The following is an 18,468-nucleotide window of genomic DNA, read 5'->3' on the forward strand; positions in this document are numbered from 1 at the left end:
TTTCAGTAAAATAATATATTAACTCTAGTGACAACAGGGCTGAAGGAGAAGGGCTAAATATAGTTATCGCCTACCCTTGATCCAGCTTATCTAGCACAGAAATATTTACTAAAAACAAAACAATTTTCCAACCTTTGTGACTGAAGTTAGTCCTGTCTCTGCTTGTTCTTGGTTTTCTCTCTATCCACATGTTCTTTCTTTTAAGGATTCTTTTTCCAGTTTTCCTCCCATGTCATCAATGTTTCTCTTTCCTCTATATATTTCTCTCTCTATGGTTTCTTTCTACAGCTTCTCTCCTACTTTCTTCTAGTCTTACTCCCTCCTCCACTTCTTACCCTTTTCTCACCTTCATCAGTTCTCTCCACCATAACTAAGCTTTCCCTCAGCTACTCTTTTCTCTATTCACAAAGCTATTCTCCATCTCTTTCAGCTACTCTTCGGTCTACAGCTTGTGCCCCCTCTGTGTGCTCTTCTTGCTTTCTCCCAGATCATGCCTCCTTCTGCTACCGTAGCAATCTTCTCCCACATAGCCCATGATCTCTCCCTTTCACTCTCACAGCTTAACTATCATGTAGGATTACCATATGGCTCCAGAAAAAAAGAAGATATCCGGGTTTTACTTCCATTGAAAGCAATAGAAGTAAAACCTGGATGTCTCAATCCGTCCTTTTTCTAGAGCCCCAGCCCCAGCCGCTCCTCTATAGCTGCTTCCTGCCAACATTTCACTCTACCAGCCAGTTAACCGTTTAAGTCTCTTAACTCCTTCCTAGTCCCCTTTATTACTCTCCCAGTACATCTGTCTTTTTTTTTCAACCTTAACTGCTATGGCTATTACGTTAGTCAACAATATCTGTGCAGGGTACTATCATTCAAATAAATGGAGATGTGAAACAGTATACTCAAGTATACGACTAAATATAAATATACACAACTTATCTCCAAAGATATCAAATATATTTTTTGAAAGCAGCTCATAGATTGATGTGGCTCCCATATGTCCAGTCATAGCATATAATATGCTTCTTCAATGTTTTCTTTTTACAGATAAAGAAAAAAAAGCAAAGAAAAAAAGCTATGCATCTCTGAGCATATGGGACCGACATCAATCAATGAGCTGCTTTCAAAAAATATATTTGATATCTTTGGAGATAAGTTGTGTGTATTTATACGGCCATTACTTTGTCAGCACAGGTAAAATTGTCATGCCAATAAAGTTATCTGAATCTGCCTGTTCCTTTTGTCAAGGTCTTCCAACTTTACCTTCCCATTTGGCAGCTGCTAGGCTACAGCAACTCCCTCCTTCCACTGCAGTCTGACAGACACAGCCAGGGGAGGAGGGAGCAGTAACTAAGATACAGAAGCCTTCCTGTAGTTCTTTAGAATGGAGCTTGCTGCCCAAGATCTACAGACTTACAGGGAAAAAAGTAGTGAGGATGCTCACACACCTAGCGCCTACGTAGCCGCTCATACAACAACAGCGTTAACAATCCACCATTCAGGTAGTTGCACTAACCCAGGACACCAAACCCCACCCATAACAGAAAGACATGCCCTCCTTTCAGCTCCACCCACAATTGTGATGGCTGGCCCAGCGATGACTTCCTTTTCTGTTGCTTAGGTCTTGAGGAATAAACCACCCAACTTTACGGAAAACTTTTAAATGTTTTAAATAAACGTATATTGTAGAGACTCGTGTTAAAAGGTCATATCAGACCTTTTCTGTCTTTTTTTATTATTGTGTTGTGTATAATTTGGGGTATTCGGGTTTGGTTTGGGTTTTTTTTAAAGCGTGACAAGGAGAGGCTGATAAGGTTGCCCCTAATGTATTTGACCTGTTGGTATGTCTCAAGATGGCGGCTGTGGCATGGTGATCGGGAAGCTGAGGACTGAAATTCCGTTTTGAGTTGTGCCCGGGATCCAAGAGCTTAAAGGTGTCTTTTCCTCGCGGTCATGGTAAGGTTCCCAAAGCGATACGCCGGCTGGCCTTGTAAAAAAAAACCCGTTCCCGATGTACTGGTGGAGTTGGGGGGGCTGAGGGGGAGGTGGAGATCTTTCATCCATTTGACGAATATCTTCTTTGCGCATCTTCTCCCACTTAAGAGTATGTTACGCTCATCTGAAGGCTTTCTCACTCTTTGAGCCTGTCTGATCAGCACTTTCTTCAGAGCAAGCCCAAGAGGAGAAATCAACTGACTCAACAGTGGGAAGAAATCTAAGCTCACTTTTCATCCGTTTTCCCAGCACCTACAAGCAGCACAAGTGTTCTAAAACCTGTGCTTATGTTTAAAAGGGGTTTCGAAGAAGAAGAGAGCGCTTTTGTGGGCAAAGAATTTAGCCATTTGGAGGCGTGTTTTCAAAGCACTTGGATACACCAAGTTCTATAGGTTGCTATGGTACTGTATGAGTCTAAGTGCTTTAAAAATGAGCCCAATAGCTTCAATACTGTATCGTTTTAGAGGCTCCAAAGAAAGTAAATAATGCTACTTCTAAATCTTTCTAAACTTATAACCCACGTGTATTATAAAAATCTTGCTTTTTGGTATTTAATCTCTCTGTGGAGTGATAAACATCACTACGGTTCACCCCCTACTGTCTCTGAGAAGGGGAGCTATCTATTAGCAGAATTTCTCCTGCCTTGGTAATAGTAGTCCTGAAACTGATACAAGACTACTGTTTTATATGTCTCTTCATCCTGGTCATCATATTTAAAAAAATCAATATGCAGTCCATGGGGTAAAACCAGGACTGGATGAGATAGGGATATATGGGAGTCCCCCTTTCTGTTGCTTCTGTGGCCTATGGTGCTTAGAAGGGCAGAGTCTAATTTTATATTTTCCAGGGGTTTTCAAAATGTTGCTGAAGATTTTCCAGGAGTTTTGGTAGATGCTTGTTAGCTTTGATCAGATATATTTTGCTGCTGAAACTCCAATCTGTCTGTCTGGGTTTTTTTTTTTTCTTTGTCTCTCTCCTTGCACGCTGCCTGTCTTGTCATTTTTTCTGTCTGTGTCTCTCCCTATGTCCATAGTGCCCTCAGTGCCTCCTTCCCATGCCTTAGTACCCCTTCCTACGTCCTTAGTGCCCCCATTACCTCCTTCCTGTGTCCATAATGTCCCCAGTGCCTTCTTCCCATGTCATTAGTTCCCCCAGTGCCTCTGTACTGTGTCCTTAGTGCCCCAGTGCCAGCGTACTGTGTCCTTAATGCCCCCAGTGCTTCCTTCCTATGTCCTTAGTGCCCCCAGTGCCTCCTTCCTGTGTCCTTAGTGCCCCCAGTGCCTCCTTCCTGTGTCCTTAGTGCCCCCAGTGCCTCTGTCCTGCTTAATGCTCTCAGTGCATCCTATGTCCTTAGTGCCCTCGGTGCCCCTTTCTATGTCCTTAGTGTCCCCAGTGCCTCCTTCTTATGTCCCCATCATTATCTTCCAGACTGTCCCACCCCCCACCCTGATGCCAGCCTGCCTGCCTGCCTCCCATCCCCCTGAGCAGCATGTTTCAATTGAAACCCCCCCACCCCCACCCCCGATGCCTGCCTGCCTCCGATCCCCCTGAGCAGTATGTTTCCATTGAAACCCCCCCACCCACCCTCCGATGCCTGTCTGCCTGCCTCCCATCCCCTTGAGCAGCATGTTTCCATGGAAACCACCCCACCCCCGATGCCTGCCTGCCTTCCATTGAAACCCACCACCCCCATCCGATGCCAGCCAGCCCGCCTGCCTCCCATCCCCCCTTCCATTTAAACCCCTCTCCAATGCCAGCCTGCCTGCCTTCCATTGAAACCCCCCACCCCCCCTCCAATGCCAGCCTGCCTCCCATCCCCCTTCCATTGAACCCCCCCCCCCCCCCCCCGATGCCAGTCTGTCTGGCTTCTTGCCTCCCATCCCCCTGAGCAGCATGTTTTTAACACCCCCCCCCCCACCGCGCCGACCCTACCCGGCACACCAGAAACCCCCGTTGACCCTCCCAGCTGACCCTCCCACCGCTACACGGCTGACAAACCTCGCAGCTCCAGCAATCCCAGGCACAGTAAACATGCTGCTTCGGATCTTCTACTGGCCTAATTTCCTCTGCCGCGTCCCAGTATGTATGTATTGTGCATATTTCTTAAAGAAGTAATGGAATACAAATCAGAAGAGGATTTTCTTTTCCAGCCTCATCGAAGGAAAAAACCTTTTATAGAGAAGAAGAAAGCTGTCACCTTTCACCTGGTTCACAGGAGTCAGAGGGACCCTTTGGTAGCTGATGAAACTGCACCCCAGAGAGTCCTGCTACCAGCAGAAAAGGTACACATGAGAGCCTCAGACATTGCTGTCCCTACCAGCCTGGGAACCCCTGTCCAGATACTGCCGTATTCACATTCTTCAACAGATGCAGACCATATACCCAAATAGCAAAACTGTTCAGGCAAAGATGGAAGCATAGAGCTTCACTGCTACTATGATTTTAAAAGCCCAAGGTTAATACTAAAAGTATTTGTTTAATAAAAACATATATTTGTGCAAATCCAGCTTAGATTTCCCAGGTACAAAAATTTAGATTGTGAACCCATTAGAGACAGAGAAAATGCCTGCATATAATGTGTATAGCACTATATAAATAAATAGTAGTAGTAGATTGTTTCTATGTTCAATTGTTCTCTCCTCTGGTGGCTTTTCACAGCTGATTCCTCAGCATCCCAGAAGGGTTCACACTTCTAGGAGATGTGGGGAATATTAAGCAGCATTTTTAGAAAAGTTTAGGGTGTGGCCTTAAGTATGGCAGCTTAAGCTAATGTATAATGTGTGGGTAAAGTGAAAGCTGGAGAAGCAGCAGAGTTGGGAGTGTTATCTGGGGAAGGGGGAATCCTATTTCATGCACTTGAAATGGGCACTGGGAATAGTTTGGGGAAGCCTGGGTACTTGGGGAGAGATCCTACCAGCAACAGATTGAATTATGGTAGGTGATGGCAGCTGTTGCTGAAACCTCAACTGGTGTATTCTTCAAATTCAGGAGGCTGTTTCTCTACAGGGGGACTTAGAGTAAAGACAGCAACAGGGGAAAGTTATTGTGTGGAGTCTGTATACTACAGGCCCTATACATTGAGACTTTAGCACATATATACATCTACCCTAAGGCAGCGGTCCTCAGTAAGTCCTAGGAACATTTATTTATTGGAATCCCTTCCAGATCTACCACAGCTGCATGTTCTGGAACCTTTGAATATGTCTTTTATAAATTATCACACCTGCCCCCTCGTTTCCTGTTCTCATAGGCAGTGGCTCTAAACCCAGTCCATAAGACATGCTGGTCAATCTAGTTTACAAGGCACCCACAGTGTACATACTTGAGGTGAATCTGCATTCAGGGGTTAGGGTTTTTTTTTTTTCTGGGGTGGGTATAAAAGATCATGGGCTCTACTAGACTACAAGGGATTTCTTTTTTGGGGGGGTGGAGACAATTTAAGAAATGGAAGCTATTAATCTTTCTACATCTCCTCAGATCGTGCTCAATGCAAAGTCTTCTGCAGCAGTTTTCTGTATAAGGGTTGAATAGCTACTAGCCTCCATTTTGATATGAAGTATGCTAGCGTCTAACACAATATTTTACTTCTGTACAAAACCTTCTTTTGCATCATGTGCTCAGAAAGTTGACTGCAGATGTCATACCACTGCTAACCAATAGAAGTTAGCTGTACTGATGAGGTTACACGCACCACCCCTGTGATAGGGAGCCAGTCCCAGCCATCACAAAGCAATGGCAGTTTTGGATAGGCTTCAGGGTACGTGTCTGCTGAAACCATAATCCGTGGCTTGTACTGCAGTGGCTACATTGGAGTGTTTTGTGTACTGGTTCTTCCATTGTTTAACTCTGCCTTTGTTTATGCGATGATAGACAGAGACAGAGAAGCGGAGAGAGGAACAGAGGCAGTTTGGGGTTTTCTTTGATGATGACTATAACTACCTTCAGCACCTGAAGGAGGCCTCGGGCCCCTCGGAGCTTGTCCCTTCCATAGCACCCCGTCAACAGAGCCCCAGCATCGATGCAGAGGAGGAGATTTTGCAGATTCTGGTAAGATTTTTCTTAAGTGTTGTTTCTCCGTCATTTTTTATTTTTCCTGTTATAGTGATGGGAAAGCTTTCTAACTGCCTTACTGCTATCTATTTGTTAGGGAAGCAGGGGTGGCAGGGACTTCTGCAGTAGAGAAAAACAAATCCCAGGTGGTATTCAGTGTGTGGCCATCCAGCATTTTTCTCAGCATTGACCGTGCATGGCATATCTGGGCATGTGGCGAAGGCTGGAAATTATTAGAATATGGCTGATATTCAGTGCGGTACCCGGATAACTACCCGGGCAAAGGTGGAGGTGTATGATGTGTGGTCCATTGTGCCCGGTTAGCTATAAGGGCACCAGCATTGAATCCCTACAGTGTCCAGATTAACTTTGGATCCACACTGATTCCAGCCATAATTGGATAGTGCCACAGTGGTCAAAGCTAATATTCAGCACGCTCTCATCATGCGCTTAGACTACTGCAACTCACTATTCTCAGACTTTCCGCTTAGCCATCTCGCTCCCCTCCAATCCATTCACAATTCGGCTCACGACTCATATTGAGCCACTATACTCGTGTTACCCCTCTCCTAAAGTCACTTCATTGGCTTCCCATCTGTTTCCAAATACAATTAATACAATTCAAATTCCTCTTATTGACCTACAAATGCACTCACTCAGCTGCCTCTCATTATCTCTCTTCACTTGTCTTGCCCCCCCCCCCCCCCCCCCCCCCCCCCCCCGCGAGCTCTGCTCAGCTAGTAAGTCCCTCATATCCATGCCCTTCTCTTCCTCTGCCGACTCCAGACTCCATCCCTTCTACCTTGCCTCACCATATGCTTGAAACATCCCTATGGCGGTCTCCGGCAGTGTTTAAGGCCCAGTTAAAAGTCCACCTCTTCGAGAGTGCTTTCAACTCCTAACTCCTCTCACCTTGGGTTCTGCATCCCCAATCCTATATGTCACATCTGTCTGTCCAAGTTAGATTGTAAGCTCTACTGAGCAGGAACTGCTAATTAAATGTCATAATGTACAGCACTTCATACGCTTTTCAGCACTATATAAGTGATAACTGGATAATTACTACTACTATTATTTAAGTGCTTCTATATAGTGGGCCAGTCAGTGCGACTTTACTGGGCACGAACCTCTCCCGCCTACTTTCTTTTCTGTGGGCCTCAGTGAGAGGTGGGGGCAGGAGGTCCATGTGGCGTCTAGGTAATAAGCTGCTCCTTATCCCTTCCTCTATAACAAGTTTGAGCTGTGAAGGCTGGAAATGTAGGCTAGATGGGTGCGATGAGAGCAGCTACTGCCTTAATAATAATAATAACTTTATTCTTTTATACCACCATAACCAAAAGTTTTAGACGGTTTACACTAAAGAGCTGGACAATTGGTGAAATACAATAATACAATAAAAAATACAAATATTTATAAAATAGAATTTCAATAATAAAACTCACTAAGTAATAAACTTATCGAACAAAGTGGTCTTAATTAATTTCCGAAAACTGCAATAGGATAACATAGCTTGCTGAATACATTTACCTAACCAAGATTGTTGCCTACCAGCTTGAAATGCTAGGGTCCTATCTAAGAAGATCTTATATCTACAGCCATTAATTTTTGGATAAGCAAATAAGTAGAAGTTTCTAGTTTCTCTTGATGGTCTTTGCAACACAAAATGAGGAAAAAGGTAAGCTGGAGACAATCTCTCTGCTGCCTTTATTATTGACTTTGATGTCTGATATTCATTTCAGAAGCCTCTTAAAAACTTTAGTTATATACTAAGGGGTCCTTTTATCAAGCTGCGGTAGGGGTTTAATGCGCGTTAAACCGCCTGCCGCACTAGCCTCTAATGCCTGCATTGAGCAGGCGTTAGTTGTTTAACCGGCCATGGGGGTTAGCGCGTGATGAAATGTCTGACGCGCTAACCCCGCTAGCGCGGTTTGATAAAAGGACCCCTAAGTTTGTGTTAGATTGTTTTGGTATGCGCTACGGATGTTTAGTTCTTTTCAGTTGTTAGCTGCATTGAACTGCAAGGTTTTGTGATATATAAATAAATTATTATGCCAGATTTGAAATCCAGTTGTAACATACAGTGGTACCTCGGTTTACGAGTGCACCGGTTTGCGAGTGTTTTGCAAAATGAGCAAAATATTTGCAAAATTGGCACCTCGGAAACCGAGCATGGCTCGATTTATGAGCGCTCCCCTGCAATCTGGCACCCTCCCCCCCCCCCCCCCCCCGTGATCCGGCACCCTCCCCCTGCGATCCTGCAACCCCTCCGCCGCGATCGAGTGCCAATCGAGTCGGGGGGTTCAGGATTGTGGTGGGGGATGCCCAATCGAGTCATGAGGTGCCGGATCGCGGGGGGGGGAGGGTGCCAGATCACAGGGGGGGGGCCTTCGGGGGGAGCAATGCTGGTTCTCGTGGGGGGGGGGAACGTATCAAAGCGAGTTTCCATTATTTCCTATGGGGAAACTCGCTTTGATAAATGAGCATTTTGGATTACGAGCATGCTCCTGGAACGGATTATGCTCGTAATCCAAGGTACCACTGTATTTGGAAACTTCTTAAAATTGCAACTTCATTGAACAATATGATAGGAAATGCTGGCAGTATTGAACTACAGTATTTAGACTTCAATGGTTTTTACAATGAGCACTCCTAAGTGGAAAATTGCATTTAGTCCTGAGTTATTATGAATATTTTGAGGAAAGTGAATGAATGTGTTTCTCTGTATGTATAAGAATCTATTTGGATATTAAGGGCTCCTTTTACTAAGCTCCATTAGGGCATTAACGCGCGGAATAGCATGCCCTGAATTGCCCCGTGCACTAGACCTTAACGCCAGCATAGAGCTAGCCAAGTAGGGCGCGGTAATATCCTGCGTGCGCTAAAAACGCTAGGGCACCTTAGTAAAAGGAGCCCTAAGCTGCATGGTCTTGACAGTTTACTGGATGTATATAGAGGGGAGAATTTTTAAGCCAGTGATTGAAATAAAAAAAAGGAGCATTAAACTTTTTTGTTAAGTTACCCCAATTTTTCTGAATCTTTTTACTACCCTAAGAAAAAATATACACTTTATAGTCCTGGATAGACTTAAGATGATAAAGGGGATGGAACTTCTCTTGTATGAGGAAAGATTAAAGGGTTCTTCAGCTTGGAAAAGAGACAGCTAGGGGCGATATGATCGTGGTGTAGAATGGGTACAAGTGGATTGATTTTTTTACTGCATCAAGATTTACAAAGACTAGGGGACACTCAAAGTTACAGAGTAATACGTTTAAAACCAATAGGAGGAAATATTTTTTTCACTCAGAAAATAGTTAAACTCTGGAATGCGTTGCCAGAGGATGTGGTAAGAGTGGTTAATATAGCTGGTTTTAAAAAAAGGTTTGGACAAGTTCCTGGAGGAAAAGTCCATAAACTGCTGTTGAGTCAGACATGGGAGAAGCCACTTCTTGCCCTGGATTGGTGGCATGGAATGCTGGTGCTATTTGGGTTTTTGCCAGGTGAAGACAGGATACTGGGCTAGATGGACCATTGGTCTGATCCAGTAAGCCTATTATTATGTTCTTAAAATATTTTTGAAAAACTGTCAAGAAAGATTTTATTTACAGTGTGTCCTTTGTATGTTCTATTGTTCAATTTAAACTACTATCCTCATTGTTATTTGGAGGATACAAAACAGAACATCAAAGAACACAATGCAAAGTGAAGGCCTTTTTAAAGATACTGGAATTCATGGAAGTTGATTTTTGAAATGTTTGTTCGTTCTATTGAGAGTGCATGAAAACAGCTTCAAGTTAGAGAAGGCATGTATTTTTTTATTCATATTTTTAGGGGTGTGAGTCCACCAAAATCCTACTATACTGCCAAAGTCAGACTTAGACATCCTATTTTTTTTTTTTCCATTATATTTTTATTTTCAAATTTCATAAAAAGTGTACAGAATAATAAAATACATTTGATATATGCATGGTATCACTTTTATATCTATCACAATGTATGTCTGAATTTTATTTTCCCCTTCACCCTCCCCCCACCCCTTCACCACTTTAATATAATATTTTCAAATTTTATAAAAGTATATAACATATTAGAATACAATTGATAATTGTTCAATAACATATTTATATCTAATACAATATATTCTGGATAAATTTTATTCATTTTCCCTCCCCCCACCCTTCTATTATCCCTTAATCATTTGTTACATTTTGTATCATATATTATAATATATTATATATAAATTGTTTTCCTTACCCTCCCTATATGTGTGTCATAAGAAAATCTCTAAAAGAAGAAAGGAAGAAAAAGTATTCTATTATTTAATCATTACAGTATTTTGTCAATGGCCCCCATATTTTTATAAATTTATTATATGTCCCCTTTTGTATTGATATTGTTCTTTCCATTTTAAAAACATGGCATATTGTATTCCACCAAAATGTGTAGTTTAGGTTGTTGTAATTTTTCCAATTGTTAGTTATATGTTGAATGGCAACCCCTGTCATAATTAATAAAAGTTTATTATTTTCTGGTGAAATTTGACTTTTTTTTCTCATCATTGTTCCAAATAAAATTGTATCATATGATATTGCAATATGATTTTCCATTAATTTATTAATTTGTGGCCAAATTGAATTCCAAAATATTTTAATATAAGGACAGTAATATAATAAATGATCTAATGTCCCTGGTTCTAGATTACAGTGCCAGCATCTATTAGACTTAGAACTGTCTAGTTTTTGTAAACGAGTAGGGGTCCAAAAAGCTCTATGTAATAAAAAGAACCATGTTTGTCTCTTTAGACATCCTATTGAAAATGACCCTCCACGTGTATTTGTAAGGCATTGCGTACACAGGGCAATTCTATAACTTGGCTTAAGATGTAGAGCTATGATGGGGCATACTTAGCGTTAATTACTTAATGGATCTGGGATATGCCTAGAACCATTGTAGAATACTGGCTGAAATATAAGTGTGCCTCTTTAGGACAGGTCAATGGATGGTATAAGCTGGTGTTCCTAAATGCACGTAACACCTAATGTTAGGTGCTAAGATCTGGAGTTGCCCTTACAGTGTTTAGTAGAAGTAGTGACAGAGGCAGAAAGATGGCCAGCTTCTCTACTCTCAGCCTTGCCACTATGCTGGGCATGCAAAACTCCCATCTGCTTGTTCTTTCAGCATCTTATTTCCTGGCTTATTAATTTTTTTCTTTCTATCCCCTCAGGCTCCCTCTATTAATTTGCCTTCCTCTGTGTTTGCGTCGGAGTTTGAGGAAGATGTTGGACTGTTAAATAAAGCGGCTCCTATAAGAGGTAGGCTGTCCCTTCAGTTTTGTGTTTCATGCATGTATTTTCTAAAGGCTACATAGACACCTACGTACCTTTTATAAAATAGACTCTCGGAACTATCTCTAATAAGAACATAAGTAGTCGCCTCCGCCGGGGCAGAGCAGAGGTCCATCCCGCCCAGCGGTCCGCTCACGCGGCGGCCCATCAGGCATATTGCCTGAGCAGCGGTCCCTGACTAATTTTATACCTACCTCTTACACTTATCTCTAAACCTTCCACTGCTCTTATCTGTACCCCTCAATCCCTTTGTCCTCCAGGAACCTATCCAGGTCTTCCTTGAAACCCTGTACTGTGCTATTTCCTATCACGGCCTCTGGAAGGGTGTTCCAGGTGTCCACCACTCTCTGTGTGAAAAAGAATTTCCTTGCGTTTGTTCTAAACCTGTCCCCCTTCAATTTCATCGAGTGTCCCCTTGTTCTTGTGGTTTCTTTCAAATTGAAATAGCTCACAAATGCTCACATACAAATTTCCACCTGCTCCTAAAAAGGAGTCAATATATGCATGTACTGTAAAATAGACAAAACAAGCAAATACCAACAGTACAACAGAAAGGCAAAGGAGATGTCCTTTCAACCAAAAAACAAAGTCTTTATTGATTCAAGAGTGTGGTCCCAACAGGGATCCTAGTTTTGGCGCATAAAAACGCCTTCCTCAGGAGATACTGGTTCGAACAGCTGAAACTGTAAAAACACTTAGGGCTCCTTTTACTAAGGTGCGCCAGTGTCTTTAGCGTGCGCACAAGATTAGCGCGCGCTAGCTGGAAAATTGCCGCCTGTTTAAAAGGAGGCGGTAGCGGATAGCACGCGGGGCCTTTTAGTGCGCTATTCTGCATGTTAAGGCCCTAATGCACCTTTGTAAAAGGAGCCCTTAACGATACGAGCAAATGACTAAGAGTTTTGCTCTTAGCCATTTGTTCAGTGTCCCCTGAGGAAGGCGTTTTTAAGCCCCGAAACTAGGGTCCTTGGTGGGACCACACCCTTGAATCAATAAAGACTTTGTTTTTGGTTGAAAGGACGTCTCCCTTGCCTTTCTGTTGTACTCTAAAATAGACACACACATTGCAACTCGGTGCCTGCTTAGCCCAAATGGCAGCGCCAGGAACACCTGTGCATAATGTGCATGTAAGTAGAACCCATTGGATAATCTTTGACTGAAATTTGTACATTTTGTAAATGTAAAAAAAAAAAAAAAAATTAGGAGTCGATAATTGACCAGTGGCAGTGAACTTTTTTAGCCACCAGATAAGTTCTTCCCAGATATTCAATGCTGGGCCATGTCTGGGCAAAGGCATTGAAAATCTGAGTTTATGAGATTTTTGACTACTGCCTAAGCGATGTCACATAAAGGTAGGACCGTGTTTTATGCGGTCCAGTTTGACCACTAAACTTATGTAGTTTAGTGCTGACTCTGCCCCCAGACTGCCACAGGATTCCTGGCTTTGAGTTTAGCAGTCTGTGATGATATTTAGCGGCAGTAACCAGTTAAGTGCCGCTGAGTACCAGCAGATGGCTCCAGATAAGTAATTTAACCAGTCAGGAGCCATTTCTGGTTAGTTAAATCACTTTAAATATCAACCCCCCACATGTTTTATTTTAAGATATTTTTAACCAGCAACAATCTTGTCATTCCAGTTTCCACCTGCTCCTAATCTCATAATGCAGAGAAATTGTATCCATTATTTATTTATTTTTTATATCATTTTTATTGAGAATTCCAACAGAACCAAGCATCAAAACATCGTACAGTAGGACAAAAAACACTAAGAGGGGCATAATCGAAAGGGACGTCTAAGTCCGTTTACGTCCAACTAGCAAGTTGTCCAAAGTAAAAAATAGCTTAGGACACATTTTCGAAAAGTACATCCAAAATTTTTTACTTTCGAAAATCGTCTAACTATACTTCCTGCCGATCTGATCGTCCAAGTCGCTAAATCATCCATCTTTATACCACATTTTCGTCCAAAACGCCTAGAACAAGCCCTGTTGGATGTGGGAAGGGTCTGCAAAGTGATGGACTGAACACCTAGACATAGCACCTAAATAGTGGGGTACCTTACAGGGTACTGCTGTGAACTTCACAAAAAGGGTGCCATGTCTTCTCCTCACTACAGCTCCCTTATAGGTCATGGTGAGCCCCCCAAACTACCTCCAGAATCTCCTAGACCAGGGACCAGACCTTTTGGCTACCTGGGCTGCATTGGCCAAAAAAAATGTTTCTGGGGCCGCGCAAACGCTACAGCAAGACAGAGGAGGGAGCCAGCAAGACGGTAAACACCCAGGGGCAGCAGAGGAAAACACTGCATTGCCCTCGATCGGGGCCGCACAAAATACTTCACGGGGCCGCAGGTTGGACACCCCTGCCCTAGACCCACTTATCTATCATCCCAATAGCCCTTATGGCTGCAGGAGCCAGTTATATGCCAGTACAAAAGGGTTTTGCGGGTGTATAGGAGAGTGCACATGTTTAAGTATCAATGCAGTGATTACAGGGGCTTATGGGCATGGGTCCTCCTCTGCATGAGTCCCTAACCCACCTCCAAGACAGATTAAGCCGCCTCTGTGCTGGATGACTAGGCTTTCCTATACCAAGCGGCCAGGTGATGATGGTCTGGAGGCTGAATTTTAAAGGTGTGATTAATATTTTTATGGGGGTGTGGGGGGATGGGAATAACTGGGGTAGTATGTCTGGGTCTATTTTATGTGTTTTCAGTGCTTATCTTGTGACTTTAGGTGAGTTTTTGTGACTTAGACCATGTTTTACATGGTCTAAGTCACAACGTCCAAGTTCCGTCGATCGTGGGCTGTATAACTTTCGGTTATACATGCTGTACAACTAAGTCTAAGCCTGTCCACGTCCCGCCCAACTACCGCCCTCGACACCCCTCTCGAAATGCCCCGTTTAGCTTTGGTCGTTCAGCGGCACTGTGTAGGCCTAGGTCATTTAGAAATACGTCCAAACCTGTTTTTATTATCGGTACTTGGACGTATTTGGGAAATGTTCATCCAAGTGCCGACCTAGGCCGGTTTTTGAATGTTTTTCTCTTTCGATTATGAGCCCCTAAGCATATGAGAAAAATAGCTCAGATGTAGAAACCAAACTAAGAACAACAATAAAGTAAGCAATGTATCCTACCACAAAACACAGAGGATATAACAAGTTTGTACAAGATAAAGGAATCTGCCGTTTCAGAAGCCCAGAAGCAAGATCTCAAACTATCCTCCATCCAAAGAGGAAGAACAGTAACTATGAGAGCAGGCAGTTGAAATGCAACAAGGTCCCCAGAATTCCCTGTTTTCATTTATCCCAGAAGGCAGACACCCATCTCAATTTCTCCTGCCTCCATCCAAGGAGAAGGAAATCACATTTACAACCCTCACACACTCCACCCAAACCTCACAACCTGCGCACACACCTATTAGGTACTTTTTACAAACAGCAACATATTTGCTGTGTGAAGTGTTTTATATTTTATGAATTATGTATGTGACATAAGTGGAAAAAACAAAAGTTAACTTTGTCAATTCAATTGCACTGATAGATCATAAATGGAAGGCAAAACCTCGGACCGTATTGCTACGTCTCATAACAGCCGAGGGCTATTGACAAATGCAATATTATGGTTTCAGTCATTGGTCCGCCTCCATCCTTTTCAATAATTCATTAAGTGCTATTTAATATTAAAGTTGTATGAGGCCATATATAAAGTTCTGTGCAAAATGGCAATTCTGTGCAAAAACAGCAATTTTATCATAAATAGATAAAGATTTCAAAGTCTATCATTGAAACTGACTCAGCTTATCAAAAAATCATAGAAACCACTTATCTTAGTGGCATAATAACTGACTCTGATGGATCCGTTTCGTTAGTACTTCTTCAAAGAATCAGTTAGAAAAGCCATAGTGCTGACTGAGCCATGAAGGTGGCTTTCCTGAAAACAGTTGAATGGTCTGAGCATGAATAATACGTGGTATTATGATATTTGGTTGTGAAATTACTGCTTTTTTGTTTTGTGATATTATAAGTCACCTAGAACTGTAGATCAAGTGGTTTAAAATGTTTTTAATCATGTTTGGCTGTCTGTATGGTTAGCATGATGGTCACTTCACAACCAGCATTTCTAGTGCATGTGTCTAATGGTCTTGAACGTTAGGGTCTTCTATTTGAACCAGCAAGTTGCTTGCAGAAAACTCTCAATCATGTTTTCCAACTCCCTCCTTTAATGTGATGATTAATGCTGAAGTCATGTCAGAACATCTTAATGTAGTCCAAATAATAGTTCTTCCGAAACCTGGGAGAGACCCTACCAAACCAGTCCTATTGGCCTATCTCCTTGCTTAATTTTGAAGTTAAACTTTTATCTAAAGTAATGGCCAACTGATTGGCGAGAATTCTCCCACAGATTATACATGAATCTCAACTTGGATTTGTCAAGAGGCTTCTCAGTGGCCAAAAACCATATGACTTCACTTGAATATTGTACCAAGGCAGGTTTGTCTTCCTTGCTTATCAGTTTTGACACTGAGAAGGTATTTGACAAAGTTTGCTGGAATTATTTGTTTGCCACTCTGACTCATTATGGGTTTGCAGGATGCTTTGTTTCAGCCATCAGAGCACTCTGTGTCACCTAGGGCAGTTCTTATAGATCCTCATTGTTTGAGAACCATAGTGGAACCAGACACCACTGTCCACTGTCACCTTTGCTGTTTATTTTGACCTTGGACCCACTTAGTCATGATATTCATGCCAACCCTGATATTAAAGAAGTGCATATAGGGGGGGACCAGTGTTTTAAATTGGCCACTTTTGCAAACAATCTGTTGATTCATACTACGGAGCATCAGTGCTGCTTGGCAGCTTTATTGGAGAATATAGTGGAGTATAGCAGATGGGAGAAGAGGGCTGAAAATGAGGGAGGGATGGGAGAGGGGTGGCAGGTGGGAGAAGGGGGCTGGACTGAAAACAGGGCGGGGTGGCAGAAGAGGAAAAGAGCTGAAGTTAGAGGAAGCTGGAGAGAAGGGCTATATTGAGAAAGGGATGTATGGGAGAAGAGTATTGGGGCTTCTAAATGGCTTTGATTTAGGGGCTAGGAGATGGTGATTGGGGGATAGTAAAAGCAGGCTAATGCTGGGGGCTGAGGCAGGGAGAAAGGAGGCTCGGCCATCAGGTTGGGGATGGGGTGGAAGAAGAGATCTAATGCTAGGCATGAGCGAAGTGGGCTGAGGGCTGACAAAGACTATAAAGGTTTGGGGTTGATGCAGGGGCTTGGAGAAGGAAGGGGATGACAAATAATGTATAGTGTGGGGAGGGAAGAAAGAAGGTGAAGATGAAGGGCCAGAGGGTTTCTGGAGGAAAGGTAGAGGAAAGGTAGGGTACATAAATACTGGAGGAGGAGGTAGGTAGATGGATGCTAAGAAAAGGGAGAAGACATAGAAACAATAATGGGGAAAAGGGGTAAATTGGAGGGTTAAGAAGAGTATGAGGGACTAAAGGGGACAAATCTTTTAAGGAAGTAAGGGTGGAAATAGGGAAGATAAAAGGAGAAGAGACATAAAGGAACTTTGTTGCTGGAGAGGAGAAGTATGATAAGGAAGGAACTGAAATTAGTAGGGGATGAGAACCTTGCACCGGCCCTGTCTAAAGGAGCTCCTGGCTTAAACAGCCATTTTGCTGATGACATTTCACCCTATAAATAAGTTTTATGTTCTACTGTGATCTCCCCTAATCTCTGTTGTGTTTGAGAAGCAGTGTACTTAGAAAAACCCTTTTATATATGGCTTTACATGTGGAAAATGCTTTATAAAATGAACCCCCAAATTAGAGAAATCCTTCAGTATATGTGACTTAAGTTTGATGTGCAGTTGTAGATTTCTGGGGCAGGGGTGGTGTGAAGACAGGATATGTCACTGTGGCTGATGTTTCTGCTCGCTTTCTTAGGCCCTCGGCTGGATCTGGACCCAGATATTGTTGCGGCTTTGGATGATGACTTTGATTATGAAGACCCAGACAACCTTCTTGAAGATGACTTCATTGTGAAAGCCAACGTCCCGGCAGAAGCGGGGCAGCAAGAAGGACCATCTTGGTACGTGGTGCTTCTCTACCTTCTGAGTCCATATTCTGGATCAGCAGTGAAACTGCAATCGGATAGGAATTTAGGCTCAGTGACCACCTAGATAAACCATTTTAGTTTTATGCAGGTTTCTTTAGGAAACATTTGCACGTGTTTTCTTGAGTTTTAGAACTGCTGCTTTCCCCTTCTCCATATCGTTCGTCCCATTACCTTTCCAATTTTTTTTATTTTATAAATTGTAAACCCTCCCCTTTTTTCCTCTTGTGCCATGTTATGACAATTCAAATTCACATATATATGTCCTTTCTCCTGTTATTAATTATTTTTTGTTTGTTTTAAAAATTGTTTTATATTGTAAACCGCTTTGGCATTAAAGCGGTATATCAAACCATAATAAACTTGACCAGGAACTGGGGAAATGCAACAGAACCACTGAGCAAAATCACAAAGGCAGAGTTGTACTAAAACCAAAACATATTCTGGTATTAGGGTTGCACCATTTCATCTTGGTGGTCCACATGCTGGCTGAAAATAAATGCAGAGTTCAGTCTTCCTACTGATGATTGCAATAGGCAGTTAAATAAAGCCTTCCCTCATTCCAGTAGACTTCATTGGATCTGTATATATTATACCAAATGTGTAAATTTTAACTTCTGTGCCGTGATATGCTGTTTTGTAACTCACTTAGAACTCCGTCTTTGTGAGGATTTGACGGGATATAGGATTGCAAATAATATTTATCCATATTTCTTTATAACAAGTTGAAATTGCATTAAAATGTATAGTGCAACATGATCTTTGTCACTTAAAAGCATGCACATCTTTTCCAGAAACTGGGCTCTGCATTTGTGGGCAAATAATGTTTAAGCACCACTTTGTAATGTTAACTCTCCTCCCTCATTCTTTATAGAAGCACATTTCTGATTTTTTTTTTATTATTTTTTTTTTTTTGGGGGGGGGAAATCTCTTAAATGTGACTTTTAGTGCCACTAGTGTAGAACTGTATCCCCAGCC

General features: G+C 42.4%; 1 protein-coding gene across 3 annotated transcripts in view; it reads left to right on the plus strand.

Moving 5' to 3' along the window:
• Window positions 1-1,572: 1,572 nt before the first annotated feature.
• Window positions 1,573-18,468, plus strand: part of LTV1 (LTV1 ribosome biogenesis factor) — a 40,793-nt gene continuing 23,897 nt past the window's right edge. The window contains exons 1-5 of one of the 3 annotated variants that reach the window (XM_033938969.1): window positions 1,573-1,953; window positions 4,143-4,274; window positions 5,863-6,039; window positions 11,264-11,351; window positions 17,322-17,466. In XM_033938969.1, coding sequence (XP_033794860.1) covers window positions 1,951-1,953; window positions 4,143-4,274; window positions 5,863-6,039; window positions 11,264-11,351; window positions 17,322-17,466 — 545 coding nt within the window. In that variant the 5' untranslated portion in view covers window positions 1,573-1,950. Of the gene's footprint in view, window positions 1,954-2,139; window positions 2,394-4,142; window positions 4,275-5,862; window positions 6,040-11,263; window positions 11,352-17,321; window positions 17,467-18,468 lie in introns of those variants that run through there. The other 2 variants (XM_033938966.1, XM_033938967.1) reach the window with 2 other exon arrangements.

This window comes from Geotrypetes seraphini, chromosome 3 (assembly GCF_902459505.1).
Source record: "Geotrypetes seraphini chromosome 3, aGeoSer1.1, whole genome shotgun sequence".
NCBI classification, from domain to species: Eukaryota; Metazoa; Chordata; class Amphibia; order Gymnophiona; family Dermophiidae; genus Geotrypetes; species Geotrypetes seraphini.